This window comes from Lontra canadensis, unplaced genomic scaffold, assembly GCF_010015895.1.
Source record: "Lontra canadensis isolate GAN:19392208 unplaced genomic scaffold, GSC_riverotter_1.0 scaffold146, whole genome shotgun sequence".
In the NCBI taxonomy this organism is placed as follows: Eukaryota; Metazoa; Chordata; class Mammalia; order Carnivora; family Mustelidae; genus Lontra; species Lontra canadensis.
The window spans coordinates 1,848,230-1,868,894 of record NW_022631140.1 but is presented as its reverse complement, the minus strand read 5'-3'; the positions used below and the strand labels follow the sequence as shown (position 1 = coordinate 1,868,894).

The 20,665-nt window shown below is 42.4% G+C and overlaps 1 protein-coding gene across 1 annotated transcript; it reads left to right on the top strand.

Moving 5' to 3' along the window:
• Positions 1-130: 130 nt before the first annotated feature.
• Positions 131-17,672, top strand: DCTN5 (dynactin subunit 5). The gene is made up of 6 exons (XM_032844047.1): positions 131-269; positions 1,010-1,078; positions 7,488-7,606; positions 10,590-10,701; positions 14,278-14,380; positions 17,455-17,672. The coding sequence occupies exons 1-6, from the start codon at positions 222-224 to the stop codon at positions 17,550-17,552; spliced, it is 549 nt and encodes a 182-aa protein (XP_032699938.1). The 5' UTR covers positions 131-221; the 3' UTR covers positions 17,553-17,672.
• The last annotated feature ends 2,993 nt before the right edge of the window (positions 17,673-20,665 follow it).

The following is a 20,665-nucleotide window of genomic DNA, read 5'->3' as shown; positions in this document are numbered from 1 at the left end:
ACAGCCACCGCTCGACCTGCGCACGCGCAGCCGGAGACGGCCGAGTAATGGAGTGGGGCCAACTAGCGGAGAGCCGAGCTGCGGATCAGAGCGCAGGACGCCCAGAGCGGAAGTGGAGGAGCGGGCGGAAGTGGAGGGGCGGCCGGAAGTCGCCCGAATTCCAGTCAGACTGACCGGCTGACAGGCATTGACAGGAACGGAGCTGCGGGAAGTTGGTGGCCATGGAGTTGGGCGAGCTGCTTTACAACAAGTCCGAGTACATTGAGACGGTACGCGTGTTTAGACATCTGCCCTCCCTTTTCCGAGCCTGCGTCCCTCCGAAGCTGGTGTCTCCATCCTGTCCCTATCCCATCCCGGATCCCTTTGGCGTTTAGTCCGAGATTACCTACAGTCACTTCGTGAATGGCCCGGCTTTGTTATTTATTCCTTGCATGGCAGGTTTAGGTTTTTTACTTATTCCTTATTTCCTAAAGATAAAATGCCTTCCAGAAAGCAGGACAAGTCTCATCCACCTTAATATCAAGAACTCCAGGCTTCGAGCCTTTCAGAAGGGTGTTTTTTGTTTGTCTGTTTGTTTGTTTTTTAACTAACGTGTCGTAATTTATTACTGTATGCTGAAAGACGGTTAGGTCCTTTCTAGTCAATACATGATGTGTGTAAATTGCTCGAAGTAGGGTAAGCGCTCAGTCAGCGTTGCTTGAATTCTTGCAACTCTGATATCGGTTAAGTCGGTATCCCGGATTTAGGGCTACAAGTGTAGAACTGAAACTTGAATCCCCGTCTCTGATGTTATCAGGCTCTAGACCTACCACGTCCAAATTCTGGATTCCCTTCTTGGAATCCCTAGTTTCCTAATCCATCTTTGCTTTGATATCCCGTACTCAGGATATCAGGGGACTTCGCCCCATTGAAAGTCCTTTCCTCTCTGGTAGCAGCTTTTTTGGATGGAAACCCGTAGCCCAGAATCCACTCAGTTTGCACAGCCCCATTTTCTGCTCTTTGCTTTCAGGCATCTGGAAACAAAGTTAGTCGCCAGTCGGTATTGTGCGGAAGTCAGAACATCGTTCTCAATGGCAAGGTAAGGGACAAAGCCAGTTCCAGGATGCATGCCTTTGCTTTCTTTCCACTAGTTATCACATTAGGAGGGCAGAGAATATGTTGCCACGTCTCCCACTTATTGCTGTACATTTAAAATTTCCCTTATTTTCATTCTCCAAATTGTATTGAATACAAAAAAGACTCAATAAAAGGAGGCAACAGAAAACCTTTTCCCCTTTATGCATGGCACCCAGAACTGAAATTATTATGAAGTGTTGTAGTGTGCCCTAAACTACCGGACACAAACATAAATAGGCACCGAAACACTTAAGTGTAGAAGCTATAAAGTATAATAATATAATTGTTTAGTAATAATGATTCAACATTAACTGAAACTCTTTTTTTAAAAATATTTTATGTATTTATTTGACAGAGAGAGAGAGAGATCACAAGTAGGCAGAGAGGCAGGCAGAGAGAGAAGGAGGGAAGCAGGCTCCCTGCTGAGCAGAAAGCCCCTTGCAGGACTCGATCCCAGGACCCCGAGATCACGACCTGAGATGAAGGCAGAGGCTTAATCCACTCAGCCACCCAGGCGCCCTCGGGTCCTTGAACTCGGGTCAAGCCCTGAGTTGCACTCCCTGTTCAGCCGGGAGTCTGCTTCTCTCCCTCTCCTCTGCCTCTTTCCCTGCTTATGCACTTTCTTTCTGTGTCAAACAAATAAAATTTAAAGAGAGAATTGGGAAAGACACTAAACTATGAAACAGCTTTGCAAAATGGAATATGATAGGCTGAGAATTTGTAGTCTGAATGAACTGAAATAGCAGAGAGAAAAGTATAAACATGGGAATAATATTAGGACATATCAGAACCAGAGAAAATATCAAGATATATTTGAGCGTGACAAACACTGAAGTCCACTGTTTTTCCTGCCATTTGTCTTTGAAATATTATATCTCTAAATTAAAAGGGAAGACAGTCTCACTATAATCAAGCAATCATAAATTTTTTTAGTAGAGACAATTGCTGTCTCCATTAGCTCATCATAACATGAGATTTAATAGAAGCGTAGCTCAATAATTAAGTATAACTAGTAATTACAGACACACTTTTCCTGCACAGAATTAGAAAATCCGTTAATCCCAATCTGATTAGCAGATTAGCAAATTGTGGAGTTTTTAAAAAATCCCTTAGGTAATTTCAAAACATTTTCTGTGATTTTTAGGAAACATCTGTTTATTAAATTGTGATAAAATACATGTGACAAAATTTGCCACTTTGTCTTTAAGTGTACAATCCATTGGTGTTAATTATATTTAAAATTGGGGTGCTCGAGTGGCTCATTTGGTTGAGCATACTACTCTTGATCTCAGCTCAGGTCTAGATCTCAGGGTCATGAGTTCAAGTTCTGCACTGGGCTCTACGCTGGGTGTGGAGCCTACTTAAAAATATATATTCTATTTACAACCATTGTGCAATGATCACCACTATGTATTTCTAAAACTTTCACCACCCGGACAGAAACTCTATACTCATTTAGGAATTACTCCCTCTTTCCTCCCCATCTTCCCCACTCCTGCCTCCCACACGGGGCCTAGTCACTAATAACCTCAGTCCACTTCCTGTCTCAGTGAATTTGCCTAATCTAGATCTATAATACTTGTCCTTTTTTGTGTGGCTTATTTCACTTACCATAATGTTTTCAAAGTTCATCCATGTTGTTGGTTGTAAACTAATACATATATACATGTTTACATCCATGTAAACTATACACGTATATACTTTAGCTTTACTTGGCTTTCTGTTATCTACTTTTTTAATGCTCACTTACTACTATAACCACAGTAGGAAACACCTATCACACTTAATAAGGACCTTTGTTCTCAATCCTGTTTCTGTGATTCACTGTGGTTTGTGCATTTTCACTACTGTGTACGGTTCCATTTATCCCCTCTCCTATTGGTTATTTTGTTCCCAGTTTTTTGTTTTGTCCCTTACAGATTTCTATTTTCCTAAACCCTTATATCAGGTGTCACAGTGCCTATAGGGTTAGGCAGGGGTCAAATGAGTAAGGAAGACTGGGTGCCAACAACAGGGAGTGGTGGGATCTGGTCAGTTGACGCGTACATGTTCTAGCCAAACTCAAACTGATTGTTGCTATGTGGGAATATAGGCCTATATTTTCTCAAAAGAAACTGGAAGTCTGGATTTTTTTTTAGTGCAAAATGTCCCACTATTCAAATAATAGTACTAAATTTAAATGATGAAACAGGCTATGTGAGCCAAACAAAACAGGTTTCTGGGTGCAGTTCTTAGACCTCCAGCTTACCACCTCTGCCTTATCCTTTGTCGAGTTCAGTGAACTCTGCTCTACTACCATTTTCTTCCCTGTGAGGTCCTTATATGCACTCACTTTCATTTTAACATCCTGCTGCCTCTGTTTTGAATCTGACTTCTCATCTTCAGCTCCACTCTTTATGAGACAGGAAACCAAGATTTGAGTCGCTCACGTTAAATCTCTTTGACCTCCTGTGATATCCATTACTTATGTTTTCCGTGTTTGCCTCTCCAAATGGGAGTGTAATTTAGGCTGCCTAAGGGACTTTTATGGATTTTCTTTATTTCCAGATTAAGATTGCTATCTTTGTTTAAAACACAGTATAACAAAAACAACCATTACCAAATACTCAGAACTTCTTGGTATTCTGCTTTCTTCCAAAGAAAAGGAAGTCATTTTCTCTGATTGTAGATGGAAGCATAAACAGAAAACAATGGTTAAAGTAAATGAAGGATTTCAGATGAAAGAGTACATACTAGAAACAGATATCTCCTTAACCTTGAAGTAGACTGTTTTTAAAAACCAACAGGAACTATAGTCATTTAAGTCAACAGCTGATGAGAAATTGTCTTTTTACTGGTAGAGGTTTTATAGACTGAGCATATATGCAGGTGAGATTGGTAAACTTTTCGAAGTATGAGCCCACTTCATTTTTAGTAATTTCTCAGAGCCTGGTGTTCAGACAAGTGACATATCTAAATTTACCTGTATTTGAGGTGTTCTCCATCTACATCCGTACCCTGATCTTCTGTCCTGGGCCCCAGACCTTCATTTATAACTGCCAGTTGGTTTTCCCACAGATACCTCAAATAACATTTCACAGTTGAATTTGTCATCCAGTCCAGTCCCCAGAATTGCGCACCCTATTCTAGACTTTCATCCTGGACTCTCTTTCTCTTTTTCCCCAATATCTAAACAATGACCAGATCATATAGATTCTCTTCCCCTTTTTTTTCATTTTTAACATTTTATAGTGGAATATTTATTTTAAAGATTTTATTTATTTATGTGAGAGAGAGAGACCAAAAGAGAGCATGAGGCAGGGAGAGGGCCAGAGGGAGAGGGACAAGCAGACACCCCACTGAGCAGGGAGCCCAGTGTGGGCTTGATTCCACGACCCCGAGATCATAATCTGAGCCGAAGGCAGATGCTTAACTGACTGAACCACCCAGGTGCCCCTACAGTGGAACATTTTAAAAGTTATGTTTATTGAGACACAATTTACATGCAATGAAGTGTACCCATTTTAAATGTGCAGTTTGACAAGTTTTTTTTTTTTTTTTAAGATTTATTTATTTGAGAGAGAGCAAGTGAAAAGGAGAGAGAAAGCACAGCAGGGGGTAGAGGCAGAGGGAGAGGGAGAAGCAGACTCCCCACTGAGTATGGAGCTTGATTTGGGGCTCGATCCCAGGACGCCAGGACCATAATCCAAGACAAAGACAGATGCTTAACCAGCTGAGCCACCCAGGTGTCCTGCAGTTTGACAAGTTTTGACTGATGCTTACAACTATGTAGCCACTACCACAATTAAGATATAAAATATTTCCATCACCCTCATTTCCTTGGACCCCTCTGCAGTCAGTCTTCCTACTACCCTTGGCCCCAGATAACCACTGATACAACACTAATAGAGATTACGTTTGCATTTTCTGGAGTTGCCTGTAATCGGAATCATGTACTCATTGTTGTCAGCCTTCTTTCACTCAGCATAAGGTTTTTGAGATTTATCCATGTTGTTGTGTACACTGGTATTATTATGCAACTTTTAAAAAAAGATTTTATTTATTTATTTGACAGACTGAGATCACAAGTAGGCAGAGAGGCAAGCAGGGGGGCCGGGAAGCAGGCTCCCCGCTGAGCAGAGAGCCTGATGCGGGGCTCGATCCCAGGACCCTGGGATCATGACCTGAGCCGAAGGCAGAGGCTTAACTCACTGAGCCACCCAGGCGCCCCTATTATGCAACTTTTTAGACATGTCCAAAGTAGAGAGAACGTATAATGAACCTCCATATACTCATTCACCAGCTTATGCAGTTATTTTGACATCCTTGTTTCATCTCTGTACCTGCCCCACAAACCCATACCTATTTTGACCAGGGAGAGGGCAGGGAGTTGGAGTATTTTAAAGCAAATTGCAAACACTGTATTATTTCACACATAAATACTTAGTATATATCACTAAGATTTAAAGATTTTAGGGGTGTCAGGGTGGCTCAGCTGTTAAACGGCTGCCTTCAGCTCAGGTTCAGGACTCTGAAGTCCTGGGATTGAGCCCCACATTGGGCTCCCTGCTTGGCGGAAAGCCTGCTTCTCTCTTTCCCACTCCCCCTGCTTGTATTCCCTCTTTTGCTGTGTCTTGCTCTGTCAAATAAATAAAATCTTTAAAAAAAWTTTTTAAAAAATGAGTAGAGTACCCTTATCATGATATATTTTTTAAGAAACCAGTAATTTTCTAGTATCATATAATCCTCAGTTCATGTTCAATCTTTCTAGTATCTTTCTAAGAGATTTTTATTTATTTATTTGACAGACAGAGATCACAAGTAGGCAGAGGCAGGAAGAGAGAGACAGGGGAGGAGCAGGCTCCCTGCGGAGCAGAGAGCCCAGCATGGGCTCAATCCCAGGACCCTGGGATCATGACCTGAGCCGAAGGCAGAGGCTTTAACCCACTGAGCCACCCAGGTGCCCCGATCTTTCTAGTATCTTAACATGTCTTTTTACTGTTGGTTTATTCAAATCAGGATCCAAACAAGGTCAAGTATACATTGCATCTGGTTGGTGTATCTCTTAGTACCCTTCAAATCTGTAACAGTTCTTTTCCCCCAGCTTGTTGTTCTCCCCATGCCGCTTATATGTTGAAGAGACTGGCTCATAGTTCTGTAGAATTTTCAAACTTTTAATTTGACCAATTCTACTTACACAGTTGTTGAATGTGGTCTCTCTGCCCCTCTCTTCCCTCTTAATTAGTAGATCTAGAGGCTTGAACAGATTCCTCTACCTTCCATTTCTCTTTTCTTCATGCACAACTATTATAGAGAAGGCCCATCCTCTCATTTTACCTTGATTCACTGTAGTCATCTAAAGTGTCACTTTCTCTCTAGTCTTACCTGCCCCCTCCATTCACTGTAGACAGCTTTCAGAGTAATATTTCTAAAATAAAGATTCAGTCTGTTAATCCTCTGCTTAAAAACTTTGATTCCTTATATCCTCTAGGGAAAAAGCCTAAGCATACATAATACCTCATGAGTCCTAGTCACAGCTTACTTTTCCCGGCCATATGCACTTTTTTTTTTTTTTTGCCTCATTTATTCAGAAGACATTTCCAGAGTACCTATTTACCAAGTATGGGGTATTAATTCCCCCACACTTCTGAGTTACGTTTTTCACCCCTGCAGCCTATCTAGGCAATCTTCGGGGCAGCTGGATATCATACCCTGCAATGTTGCACTTCATCTGAGTCCAGAATTTGGGAGAGGAACCAGGAGCTCAATAGGTCTACCTCCAGGAGCATGAAGTTGGAGACAGTCAGTAGTATTGGGAGATTGGACAAAGGTAGGAGCAGCCTGGATTCTCACTTAGCAAGCAGCCAAGGCTTAAGGGCAGGTAAAACCAAGTGAATCTGAGAAGGTGAGTAAACTAGGTCAACTAAGGCATTCTTAGTAAAGATCTGTTCATTCAACAAGTCCTGTTTATGGGATATTAAGAGCAAAGCTCATGGTATGCTGGGAACATCTTCAGCTGAGACAGTGTTAAGAAGGCGGTTCTCATTACCTTAAAGTTATCCCTTTTGAGAGAACATGTGACTCACTAGATCATAGCATAACTTCAGTGTCTTCTTACCTACTCTTTTTTGTTGTATTTCAGGCCATGTTGGTAGCTTTTTAAAATGTGCTTTATTTGGGGGTGCCTGGGTGGCTCAGTGGGTTAAAGCCTCTGCCTTCGGCTCAGGTCATGATCCCAGGGTCCTGGGATCGAGCCCGGCATCGGGCTCTCTGCTCAACAGGGAGCCTGCTTCCTCCTCTCTCTCTGCCTGCCTCTCTGCCTCCTTATGATCTCTGTCTGTCAAATAAATAAAATCTTAAAAAAAAAAAATAAAATGTGCTTTATTTTGTAGACCATTGTGATGAATGACTGTATTATCCGAGGGGATCTGGCAAATGTAAGAGTTGGACGTCATTGTGTTGTGAAAAGTCGGAGTGTCATAAGGCCACCATTCAAGAAATTCAGCAAAGGGTATGTAATTTACTTACCTAATTTCAGTCATGTGCGAGACGCTGCTACGCGTGGTGTATTCCAAGTGTTGAGTTGTGGTGTAAGGAGTGGGTCTGTGCTATTGTTTGGGTCACTGAGGAGGAATTCACTGTAATGAACTCAACTCTGGTGGTGGTTGTCTTAGTCTGGTTGTTGGTTGGTTGCCAGAAACAGAATCCACTTGAATTGGCAAAGGCAGAGGGGGTTCTGATGAAGAGATGCAGGCATATTTATGGAATATAAGGGTAGGAAAAGGGGCCAGGCCTCATAGGGACTAGAACTTATACTTGAATAGCTAGCCAGAATCAAGACAGCTGTTCTGTCTGTCGCTCTATCACCGAGATTATGTTGTTTCTTGTTGGTCTCTGTCTCTGCATTTCTGCTTCCCTCTCCTCTCTTTCATGTTGACTTTGTCTTCCCCCTTTTCTCGTGGAGCCAACCATTCTGCCTCAGCTCATTATTTATATCAGTTCTCTATTTAGGCTTCAACAGATAGCAGCCAAAGATTTTAGGTCTTACTTCCAGAATCTTGGCAGAGGGAATCTGATTGGCTCAGCTGGAGTGAAGTGCCCACCCCTGGTCTAAACAGTTTTGACCAGGAGGGCAGAGACAAGTCAGGCCCACTGTTCTCTCAATGGTAATAAGGATTATCCAGGGAAGTCATGGACAGGGCAGGAAAACTGTCAGCTATGCTTGATGTGCTGGTATATTTTTGTTGATGTTGTTTTTACCTCTCCCTCTTTTCCCTCCGGCTTCTACCTATGGCATCATCTGCATTTCATTGAGTAATTCAGCAAGCACTGATTGAGTGCTTTCTTATGTCAGTCAGTAGATTATAAGGTGGGTACATAAAAGATGGATGAAATAACATTCCTGCCTTACAGTTTTCAAAAACCTAGTGGTAGAAACACTTACATACATAGATGACTACTATAGAATGTGATACTATATTGTGATAGCCCCTGTATAATGTGACAGTCCTGTCACAAGGCTGAACACGGTTAGGAAGGAACAGTAAAGAGAGCAACCAACTCAGACTGTACTACCAAGGAGTGAAGCACACAGGAATCGTCCTGCATGTCTCAGAATGGAGTCAGACTCCAGGCTTTCCATTACATACAGGAATGGGAGCAGGGAGCCAGGGCAAATCATTCACGTGAAAACATTTGCTTATTAGCTCAGAAGGCTGTTGGGGGAAATGAGAAATCCTTGCGGTGGGCTTTTGTGGTTCCACACTGTGACAGGTTCTCTGCCCGAGTTGTTGGCTCCCCCTTCTGATAGCAGCATTACTGTGCTGGCTGTGGTCTCAGAAAAGCACTGAGAATAAATAGGGGGTTTATTGGTGAACAGTAGGTTGTGTAATTAGGAATAGTCATGGGAAATATAGGAATACAAAAGTGTAAATAGCAACACAGAAACAGCAAGTAAGTATGGATTCCCCTGTCCCCCACCTCACATAGCTCTATACAAGAACTAGATAATAGATCATAGAACTGGATAATAATATCAAGTTTGGAATTTTTAATTTAAAATTCAGGTGCTGACAGTGCTGCTATAGACTGATAAGATCAAGGAATTCATTGTCACACAAGGGTCCCAGATCAAAAATACAAATGGATTAAGGAAAATTTAAATAAGCTATAGGTCCAGGGAGGACAGGTATCCTCTCTGACAAAATATTCCTGACAAAACAGAGCACAGGACTAGATAGAGCCAGTGAGCATCCAGCTACTTTATTTTAGTTCTAGTCCAAATATTTTCTATCCCAAGGTACTGAAGTTACTTGTAAATGTGATCATAGAACCACTGTCAATGACATTTGAGGAATCATGGAGAATAGCAGTGATGTCAGAAGTCTGGAGAAAGCTTACTGACTCCTACTCATCCTTCAGGTCTTGGCTTAAATGTCACTTTTTCTTTTAAAGATTTATTCAGAGGGCAGACGAGCATGGGGATGGGTAGAGGGAGAGGGAGAGAGGAATCAGACTCCCCACTGAGTGCAGAGCCCAATATGAGGCTTGATCCTAGGACTCTGAGATCATAACCTGGGCCAAAGTCAGGTGCTTAACCGACTGAGCCACCCAGATGCCCCTTAAATGTCACTTAAAATTAAACTTTTGGGGCGCTTGTGTGGCTCAGTGGGTTAAAGCCTCTGCCTTCGATTCAGGTCATGATCCCGGGGTCCTGGGATCGAGCCCTGAATCGGGCTCTCTGCTCAGCATGGAGCCTGCTTCCCTTCCTCTCTCTCTCTGTCTGCCTCTCTGCCTACTTGTGATCTCTGTCTGTCAAATAAATAAATAAAATCTTAAAAAAAAATTATACTTTTACCAAACTAATAATCTAGGTAAAGTCTCTACTTATAACTTGGTATTTTTTACTCTGTAGTACTTATCATAGTTGTAAATAACTACTTAAATAATCATTTGTTTAATCTTCTTGATTGCTGTCTCCTTATGGGCTGGATAGTGTCATTTTTGCTTGCCGTTATATTTCCAATTTTTAACATAGAGTCTGGCAAATAGGCACTTAGTAAAATCAGTGAATATACAAATTTTTGGAATGTTGAATAGTAGAAAATATATCCCAGGAACTGATGTCAGTCCCCTACAACATCTTGGGCAGATTACCAAATATGTAACCTATGAGCCTTTCCAAGGAGGCAGGACTGAGCAAAACATTCATTCATTGGTGCCAGCTCTTTTAGCTTGGAAGGTCTTGCCACTTTGGTCTTGCTGTTTCCTCGTACACTGCCCGGTCCAATATTTCTGATTTTGGGCTAGTAATCACATTTATCTCCAACATCATAGAATTCTCTTAGCCTGAGGATTCCTTCCTTGCTAGGAGCAGTCTTATTAAGACAAGATGATGAAGTTGAGAGTATGATCAGCAGTTCTATAAACCTTGACCGAAAGCAAATCACCTTGACCTTTTTTTTGTTGTTGTTCATCTTCTTTTCCTTCTCTAGCGTTGCATTCTTTCCTTTACATATCGGGGACCATGTCTTTATTGAGGAAGATTGTGTGGTCAACGCAGCTCAGATTGGCTCATACGTTCACGTTGGCAAGAACTGTGTGATTGTGAGTATGGTGTCTTGGCTGCCTAAACAGCTTCCCTGTCCTCCAGCTCCGTCCCTCACATCCGTGGGCCTCTGCTGCTGTGGCCAAGCAGGGTAGAAGTAGTTTCTGGTCTACTGGGATTATTACTGGATTTGAAGATTTCTAGGCATTAATAATCATGGCTAAATTTTATCTAATTTCTTCTATATGATGTTAAACTCTTCCCTTTGATTATTTCATTTGACCCTTATAACCATCTACGGGTGGTAGCTAACTGTTACTATCCCTAGGTGATAAGCCTGGAGACCTTAGAAATTAGGGATTTGACAGGGCTGTGAAGTGGAAAGCTGAGATTTGAGCCCAGGCGGTATGAATAGCCGTGCCTGCTCCATGGCCTGCCTGGTGCTTTACCTCCAGGATCGTACAGTCTAGTGGGGGGACAAGGGGCGTGTCATTAAGGGAACTGTAAGTAGTTCAGGGCGGTGGGTGTGCAGGGCACGCATGGGCCCTTGTTCAGTGGACATTTGGACATTCAGTGCTCAGGAGGCTTGGCGTCTCCTCGTTTCATCGGGCCAAGGCTTTCGGAAATTGGATTTCTTAGTATTTCATTGATGAAGAGCTTGATTTCAGTTGGGATTTATGGGCGCATCCTGGGTGAGAATGTTAATGACCAGAGCTGAACTGCCTTAAGGTTTAGGGAAAATGTCTCCTAGATTTTGAATTTATACCCAAATCATAGCTTCTAGGAAAAGCCAAGGACTTAAATGGTTATTCCCAATAATACAGAGGTGGTTCCCTGTTCTGGATAGTATTCAAGTATAAAATACTTGCATAAACCACGCAGTCACATTCTACAAGCCACGAGAGCACAGCAAAGATGGACCGTGCCGTGGAGGGCCACATTGCTGTGGAAAACATCCCAGTCTGACCTGTTATTCAGAATTAAGAGAAGTGGTTGTCTTGCCAAATATTCTCCTCCAGAGAAGTCCCTTCATATGTCTTAGAAACAGAGGGTCTTTTGTTTGGCATGATGTTGAAGAAAGAGGGAAAATCGTGAAACCCATTCTGTCTGCTCATTCTGTGTGACAAAAGCTGGCTTTCTAAGCCACAGCTGGATTTTTCCGACATTCTCTTCTGCAGAGTGATGACATGTTCATAGTAGTTTCCTGTGTTAGCCCCGTCCTTTATCCCCGGAGCTAAATGTCTGAAATGTTAAAATCCAAATGCTCTTCCCAGTGCTTAGGGAGTTCTAGTCTTTTTGTCCCGTACTCTGCGTTTTTGTGCCACTTTCTGATACATCATTTCAGACATCGTCACTGTTGGGTATTGGCAGTACCTATTTGCTGAGCCTTTTACAAATTCCCAAGTAATCTCAGGAGAAAGATCCTTTTAGAGCTCTAGAATCTCAGAGCTAGCAGGGACTCTTTTAGAGTCCAGCTGTCCCCATGACCCACAGACTCTTGTGACTGCACCCATTTGGTGATCTAACTGCTGTTCAGATGCGTGAAGTTATAAGTGTCCATCAGAGTTGCCCAGGTGCCTGCAGAAAGAGCCTCACAGACAGTCTTCATGGGCACTGTGACTGTACTGTGAGTTTTATGTTCATTGTCTCTAATCCTCACAGCATCCCTGCAGGTTTGATTTTATGTTCTGTTTCCCAGAGGAGGAGCCCAAGGCTTGAGGATGTGGAGTAACTTCTGTCAGGAGATACAGGTGGCCGTAATACTGGCAACATGGAGTTTTTGACTCCTCCTGGGAAAGTCCTCCAGGAAAGAATAAAGAAGCAGTTTCAGCTTTTCACCTCCTCATCTATTGCCAGTACACTCATTCCTAAGAAGTACCCACATTCTGACTTCTGCTGCTGTTTAATTGATTAGTTTGCCCAGAATGCTCTAGAAGCTGATTGAACATCATTTGCCTGAGTGGGCAGAGTGGCTAACTAGTGGACCCAGCAGGTGCCTCCAGGCTGGGTGGTGGCTGATGATACACAGTGGAAGTTTTATTCCCACTGGTCTTCTTTTCCAGGGCCCTTTGTCTACAGAGCCCTCTGTGTGAATGGGTCATGCCTCACGCAGCACATTCAGCTTCTTTCCACCCAGTGCCCCATGTGCTTAGTTGGAATTATTAGGAGCCTAGGTGTCATAGGACATCTTTAAGTTAATTTGGGAGTCATCAGGGGAGCTGGCCACCTGCTGTATTTTGGGAATTGCCACTAGCAGGTAACTCATGGGAAGGAACTTTCCAAGAATGAATGGAGAGCTGCAGTTATAACTTGTTCTGAGCTACGGATAGTGCCAAGTATTGCCAAGGCTATTATCCACCTTGCCAGAGACAGCTTAGTCACTTAAAAATTTTAGACCTTCAAGGTATAAGCTTTCTAAAACATTCATTTAGCAATCGACTTGGACATCCCTGGAAATACATACATTTGGGTATTTATTAGTAATTAGGAAAATTTTAATACAACCAAATCAAAGTATCTTTCATATTCTTTGGTAAAATCTGAGATCTAGACAGGTTAGCATTCTCCTGATGTTGTTGGGGATTCCACATTGTCAGCCAAGTATGTTTTATCAGATCCTCTGACCAGAACCAAGTGAATGCACAGGCCCTGGTGATGTCAAAGTAGTCAGTGAAGACTGAAACTTTCACTTACTCGGCAGGTAGTCTGAGGCACAACTTTAATCTATTTATAGAAGAAACCTCCCCTTTCCCTTAAACTAGGAAACAGATGTATCTTCCAGACCTTATTTCTTGCCCTCAAAATGCTGTGGGTGATGCAGAATTGAAAAGTTGCCACTTTTCAATTCTGCAGTGGATAAAGTCAAGCATAAGGCTGGACCTAAACCTTCAAAACAAACTATGGCTAATATGAACCAAGAGTAAAAATTGATCCCAATTGTGTACACATGTGGCTTTAGGGGTTCAATTGATGTCATGAGAATTAGTCTCCTTCTCTTTCCCACTTTCCTCTGGGAAGCTCTCAGGCAGTTTCTTCCCTCGTGGAAACAAGACAGCTGGTCCAAATGTCTGTCCTGTCCTCTAGAAACCCCGATGGAAAGAACTTCTTTTCCCAGTAGTGCCAGCAGAAGCCTTGATATTGTGATTCATCAGACTGATTTGGCTCATTCCATAAAACAGTCCTTGAAGCCAGGCTTGGGGTTTGGGGTTAGGATAGGGGACTGTCAGGGGCAGAAGGGTGTTACCAAGGACAATACAGGTACTATTACCAGAAGAAAGGTGATCAAATGTTGGACAAACAAAAAAGTAGATGTCCACTAAATTTAAGAAAAAAGACAGAAAATGGTACAACTCTTGGGAAACTGAATTTCAGTCTGTAACATCTAAGATAACCTGAACTGTCCTTTTTCCAAGTTCATGCACACACGCATGCTCATGCATACACTCATACCCCTACCTCTTCCTGCTTGTCATGGGCTACCTGAAGTAGGGAATTGTGGCCAAACCTCTTGGCTCTATATATTGTATGATATTATGAATGGAGAAAATATAAAATAGCATTCCATGCAGCAGACCAGGCAACTTCTACTTGAGCATTTCCTGCTCTATTTCCTAGTGACAAGATTTTAATTTCAGGGGCGCCGATGTGTGTTGAAAGACTGCTGCAAAATTCTTGACAACACAGTATTACCCCCAGAAACTGTGGTGCCACCATTCACCATCTTCTCAGGCTGCCCAGGTAAGCTTGGGTGCTGATTATGAAAGCTCAGGCTCATTTTCCATCGCAAAAATAATGCATGCAATTTTTATCTTTGACAATGTATTGATCTAGCTAATTTAAAAATTCTCCTGCTAGAGATTACCTAGAAATGCTATCTAAAAATCTAACCAGTATCTTTTTAAATGTGCAGTTGGGTTCACAAGGAAATTTCAAGGGTCAGAAGCAAAGAGGAGACTAAACCCACACTATAAGCCTGGTTAGGCTTATGCATCTTTTTAATAAATAGAGTAGTTTAAGGTTTGATACTCCTGTGGGGATGAGAGAAAAAGCCTTGAAAGGCAGAGAGATCCTCTTGAAGGGTGATCTCTCAATAAAAGTTGATCTAGAGTCAACCTGCCACCAGCACAGAAAAAGTACAAAGAAGCAAGCCTTTCTTGGTCTGGGCTCTGGGTGGAAAAAGGAAAAATCTTCCAGAGAATTCTAACATGGCTTCATGTTGTTTGGGGTCTTGAACTTATACTTCCCACACTACCCAGGAATGCCCAAACTGAAGAGTTAACATAAAACATGGTCTAAGGCCAATGATACCTCTGGGACACCCAAGAGAAGCAAATACATCCCCTCTCTAATTTGGCTGACAGAATGCCCTCAGGTAAAGCCCTTGTGAGCTCAGAGTTCCCAATGGCCAAGCATGTGAGCAAACAAAAGTAATATACCCTCCTCCTAGAAAACTTGAAAAACACAGGAAAGCGGAAATAAGAAGAAAGAAGAAGAAAAGAAAAGAAAGAAGAAAGAAGAAGAAAACCTCATGTCCCCCACCCCTACCCCAAGGCAGTCTCATCTCTTCTGTGGATGGTTTTACATGGTTGAACTCATGCAGCGTGGACAGAGGCACACCAGAGATTCACAGATGGGAGATGCTATGTAGTGAGAGATTTGACAATATATGAGATGTACCCCTTGGTGGTTTAGTTGCTTTTCCAATTAAAAAACTCATCACTCAGATCATTGACTGTGGGTTTCAAAGATGTGCAAAATCATCCATTCAGATTCCTTGGGGAGGAAATGGGCCATTCTGCTGTTCCATGTACCTCTGCATTTGCAGAGGAGGAAGGAGAGCCTTGCTGAGTGATTCTCCCTAGATTGGGTTCCCACTGTGAGAAAGTATCATTGTTCTTAGCATGCACAGATCAGAACAGCCTCAGTGGTTGTTTTCGGTTGATTGTCAGACCGTCTCACCCTCTGAGGTGAGAAGTCTATTACCAGAGTAATATCTTAATCTCTTTTAACTTATTCAGGGTCCTTAGAACCAGCAGTGGTCTTTGGGCATTGATGGCCAAGACAGGGAGACACACCACTTGGTATTTGAAATCCAAGTAAGCACTGTTTGGAGGTTCTGATGGAGGATTCAGGCTGCATGAGACCCTAGAGATGATTGTGTAGATGGGGAAACTGAGGCCTAGAGAGATTGAGTTGTCCACAGGGTCAGAGGTTGTTTGTGGGAAAGCCTTGATTAGTTCTTAAGACCCCATATTTAGAGTCCAGTACTTTCTGTGCTGTGACAAGGTCCTTGCCATGTTCATTTTTAGTAGTTTGACAAACAAAAGTTAACCATCTAGATATTGCTGTTGGCAATCTCTGTCTTTAAAAAAGAGACCTAAAATTTTAGGACAACTGGCACATTTTTGAGGGCTCCACTGAGTAGTGGAATAAAATGAAAAGACAATTCTTTCCATCCGGAAAGAATCTGGGTCAGGAACCAAAAAGCCAAAACTGCCTGTAGGAGTCAGACAGACGTGATTGAAATGACAGCCTGTCATGGCTGGCTAAGAGTACAGAGCTAACATTTTAAGAATTTCTGATAGTTCATGAGGAGCTAAAAATCTGCATATCTACATGATATCTCTGAATTTTTAAATGTTGGCTGCTAGCTTTTTAAAAAGATTAAATACTGTGCAGACCAAACATGTTTGCAAATCTAACACAGACTGCACATTTATAAAAGGTACCTTTGAGGATTCTGTATTCTTTAGACCTTTTTTCTGTCCTGCCTGTTATTTTCTGCGTGTATATATATGCAAGTGTATGTGTTTGTTTTGTATGTGCATTAATGCACAGGTGTGTGTACGTATCTGTGCATATGTGTGTACTTTTGTATATAACATGGGTATATAAAACTGTTCACACCTGTATAAACAGATGCACACTTTCTATTCTGTTTGGAAATTTGCTTTAACAGTTTATCTTGGGGATCTTTTCTTGTCAGTATGTAGAGATTCCCCTCATTCCTTTTCATGGTTGCGTGGTTTTCACTACATAAATACACCGTAATGTAACTGACCAGTTTCCTGGAATAATGGACCATTAGATATTGTACCTGGCTTTTCACTATTAGAAACTTTGCTGCATTAATATTCTTATACTTATATTGTTCACTTGGGCAAGGTTATTTGTAAGATAAATTCTTAGAAGTTGGGTTGTCAGATCACAGGGTATGAACCTTTAAAAGTTTTGCTAGATTTTCCAGAGTTGTTCTTCCAAATAGTGGTACAAACGTATGCTTTTATCCATAGTGGATGAGAGTGCCTCTTTCCCTGAAATCCTTAAATACAGTTTTTTGTCTTTTGGTAGGATATTTCTGTTCTACTCCCATCCACAATTTTTCTGTATGTAGCAGGTTTGGGGATTGGATTCAGCTTCGTTATATGAACAACAGAGCAGTTTCTTACCTCAGAGAGTGTTCACCTGGGCTTGTCACATCAGAATCCAGGGCATGGGCAAATCCTTGTCTGGAACAACCTCCCATGTAATCGGAGATGCCTTAACTCTTCAGCTCATGCAATAATGTATGAACCTCTTTTACCTGGAAGGTCTTTATCCATTCGGGGAATTTGCATTATTTGTCTCCCCCCAACACAAAAATATCATCTTGAAGATATGGTCAGTAGAAATATTCTGCTAGCGTTGAAGCTGGAAGACCTAGCATTTAGACACTCATGAGTAAAGAAAAGGGCCCATAGGGGTTTAAACAGAAATCAGAGCTGCTGGCCTCCCTCGGCTCCTGTTGGTTGACCAGGTCTTTCTTTTCCCAGGACTATTTTCAGGGGAGCTCCCAGAATGTACCCAGGAGCTGATGATTGACGTCACCAAGAGCTACTACCAGAAGTTTTTGCCCTTGACACAGGTCTAATGTCTCTGCCTCATGTCTCAAATTCATGTGAGCTCTAAGATGAACTTGAGGACAAAGTGAGCCAGCCAGCATCTACAAAGAGCTCTTGTGTCTTTGATACCTTTCACCTTCTTTTTCTGTTTGTCTTTATTCTTTAGAATTTCTCAATCCTTCTAGGTTCTAAGCTCTTAAGACTTCAATAACAGAATGTCTAAAGGAGTTGTGTCCAAATGCTGTGCTTAAACCTTATCTATTAACGGTCCCTTCATGCCATTATCTGTGGAACACAGAATCATCTGTTCCCAACACTCCCACCCCTTGGTCCTGTGGATGACGGGATTCTGCCAAAACAGGCCCACAGAGCAGAGCACTGCCCCAGTGTGATGGCTGTGAGCTCTTCTACTGCTCACGGCCATTAGCTGCCCACAGTAAACACTGCTCACATGGTTCGCTCTCACTTTTCCTGAGTTGCCACAGTTGCCCATGGTCTTGCAGTCAGGGGGAAAGTATGTGTGACTTTTCAGAGCCCAGATTCCTATTGGCTACTAAAACTTGAAGGGAGGTTAGCATTTTTCTTCTTCCTGAAATGACCTTAAGTGTCTTTTTAGCCCAGAGTAATTAATAAAAGACTTTCTGGCATTCTGTTCTAGGGCCTTTGGCTTTCACTAAAAGGGGGGCCCTCAGCACCCAGATTTTATTTTTGCAAAGACCCAAGTAGGAGTCTGCTATATGAATGGACTAGTCTGGTAGTCACTACTTACTTGCCTCACAGTATTTGGAGGCAACAGCATATGCCTTATTTCCTTGAAGACGTAGCATTTGTGACACTTGTCCTATGGCCTAGAGCCATTCATCCACTCTATTTGCCATAAACCTCACAGTTCAGACCAAAATATCTCTACCTAGACCCAATCACATATATACACAGGGGCCTCTTAAATCATTCTGTGGGCACAGAGCTCCAAGGAGTAAATGAATTTTCCAATATTGTTATTAACCATCTCCTGAATAAAAACACAACCCTGCCTGGTTCTGCTCTGTCCTCTTGGTCTAAAAGGAAGATTTAGAAGGGAAGGTCTGAGAACCTTGGCTTTGCTTAATGCTTTGATTCTTCTGTGAACAGGGTAAGACAGTTCAGCCTTGAAGGTTAGGATCTAGCAGGAGCTGTCTGGACTTAATATGTGGTTGTGGGGTTTGTTAAAATGGCTATATGTGATGATCTCCTCTAGGTCAATGTAAAACTGTTTTCCAGTTTGTCTTTTTTTTTTTTAATGCATTAAAAGATTGATACGTGAAACAAATCATTTGAAAGTGTTCCCTCTCCTCCTCCGTGATGGCTACCTCACTTCCTCGGCTGCTTCCGTGCATGTCTGGTGCCCTGCTATAGACTTTACATTCACTAGTCTGCTTATGGCTCATGCCAACCCAGGAGGTGGGATGTTATTCCCATTTTATAGATGAGAGAAAACTCAAAGATCTTAGATAACTTGGTCCAGTCCCTACAGTGACGAAATGGCTGACCCAGGAGTCATACCCATGTCTGGCAGCATAGCCATGCAATTCAGCTCTGCCCTGGTAAGATGAGACTAAGCTTGCCCTTGGAGCACATCTGCTGTGTGCCTTGATACCAGTAGTCTGTGATGGTTGTAGGGTTTTTGTTTTGTTTTGGGGTTTTTTTTGGGTCATTTCCTGGCATCTTCCCCAGTTCCCTTCTCCTTTTGTGCCACCCTAAAGACAAATGTTGGAATTGACAGAGCTTTGATGCTGTCTAAGCTACCTCTCATTAGCTAGTGAGATATTCCAGGGCATCTAACAGAATGCCATCCAGCCTGTGTTTGAATACCTCTAAAAAGAAGCTGACCGCCATGCAACTGACTGTCCATTTTCCTTTTCAGTTTATCCTTTCCAGCTTCATTGAGATGTAATTGACATATCATTTTTTTTGACTGCCTATTTTGTTGTGAACAATGGAAATTAAGAGAAAGTGGGATTGTTTAAAGCCTCCTAAACATGATTTTAAAAGCCTTAAGTAGTAACTCAAGTACCTGATTGCAAAAATCCAATCCAGTTAGTAAAGAGGGGACATACAGTGAAGTAGAATTTCCCAATCCAGAATCCCAGTTCCATGTTCTACTTCCCAGAGGCAGCTACTGAACAGTTTTGGGTATGTCCTACAAGAGACAGTCTGCAGGCACGAGCAGATAGATACGTGTACCTTAGCCTCTCTATGCATAGAAATGCGAGCACATGGTAGATGTGCTGTTCTCATCTTGCTGCTTTTACTTAATGATACGCCTTAGAGATGTTCCATATTTGGCACATACAGGTGACAAAAATGGCAATTGCTAATATTTATAGAGTGTTTACCAAGTACCAGTTACTCTTATGAGTTCTGTACATTTGTTAACTTTTTAATACAACCACCATAAAGTAGATACACTTACTGTCCTCAAGGAACAGGAGGTTAAGTAAAGTGCCCAAATTTATACACCTAATATGACAGTAAGTCAAAGCATTCTAGTTCTAGAGCCCATACTTTTAAAGATTTTTATTTTCTTCATATTATTTTATTTTATTTTATTTGAGAGAGCACAAACAGGGGGAGGGGCAGAGGGAGAGGAAGAAGCAGACTCGCCTCTGAGCAGGGAGCCTGACTCAGGGCTCTATCCTAGGACCCTGGGGTTGTGACCTTTGCCAAAGGCAGATGCTTAAATGACTGAGCCAGCTAGGTGCCCCTACGGCCCATAGTTTTTTGTTTTTAAAGATTTTATTTATTTAGGGGCACCTGGGTGGCTCGGTGGGTTAAAGCCTCTGCCTTCGGCTCAGGTCATGATCCCGGGGTCCTGGGATCGAGCCCCGCGTCGGGCTCTCTGCTCAGTGGGGAGCCTGCTCCCCCCCCCCCGCCCTCTGCCTGTCTCTCCGCCAGCTTGTGATCTCTGTCAAATAAATAAATAAAATCTTTAAAAAAAAAAAAAAAAGCAGAGAGCCCAACGCGGGGCTCGATCCCAGGACCCCGGGATCATGACCTGAGCCGAAGGCAGAGGCTTTAACCCACCGAGCCACCCAGGTGCCCCCAGCCCGTAGTTTTTATCACTATGCTGGAATTCCTCCCCGCTATAATACCTTTCATTGCC

What these genes read in the sequence shown, in the direction of transcription:
- DCTN5 (XM_032844047.1), top strand. Translation starts at nt 222, where the DNA reads ATGGAGTTGGGCGAGCTGCTTTACAACAAGTCCGAGTACATTGAGACG. An exon ending in ACATCGTTCTCAATGGCAAG is followed by an intron (nt 1,079 to 7,487) that starts GTAAGGGACAAA and finishes TTTATTTTGTAG; the next exon opens with ACCATTGTGATGAATGACTG. An exon ending in TTGGCAAGAACTGTGTGATT is followed by an intron (nt 10,702 to 14,277) that starts GTGAGTATGGTG and finishes TTTTAATTTCAG; the next exon opens with GGGCGCCGATGTGTGTTGAA.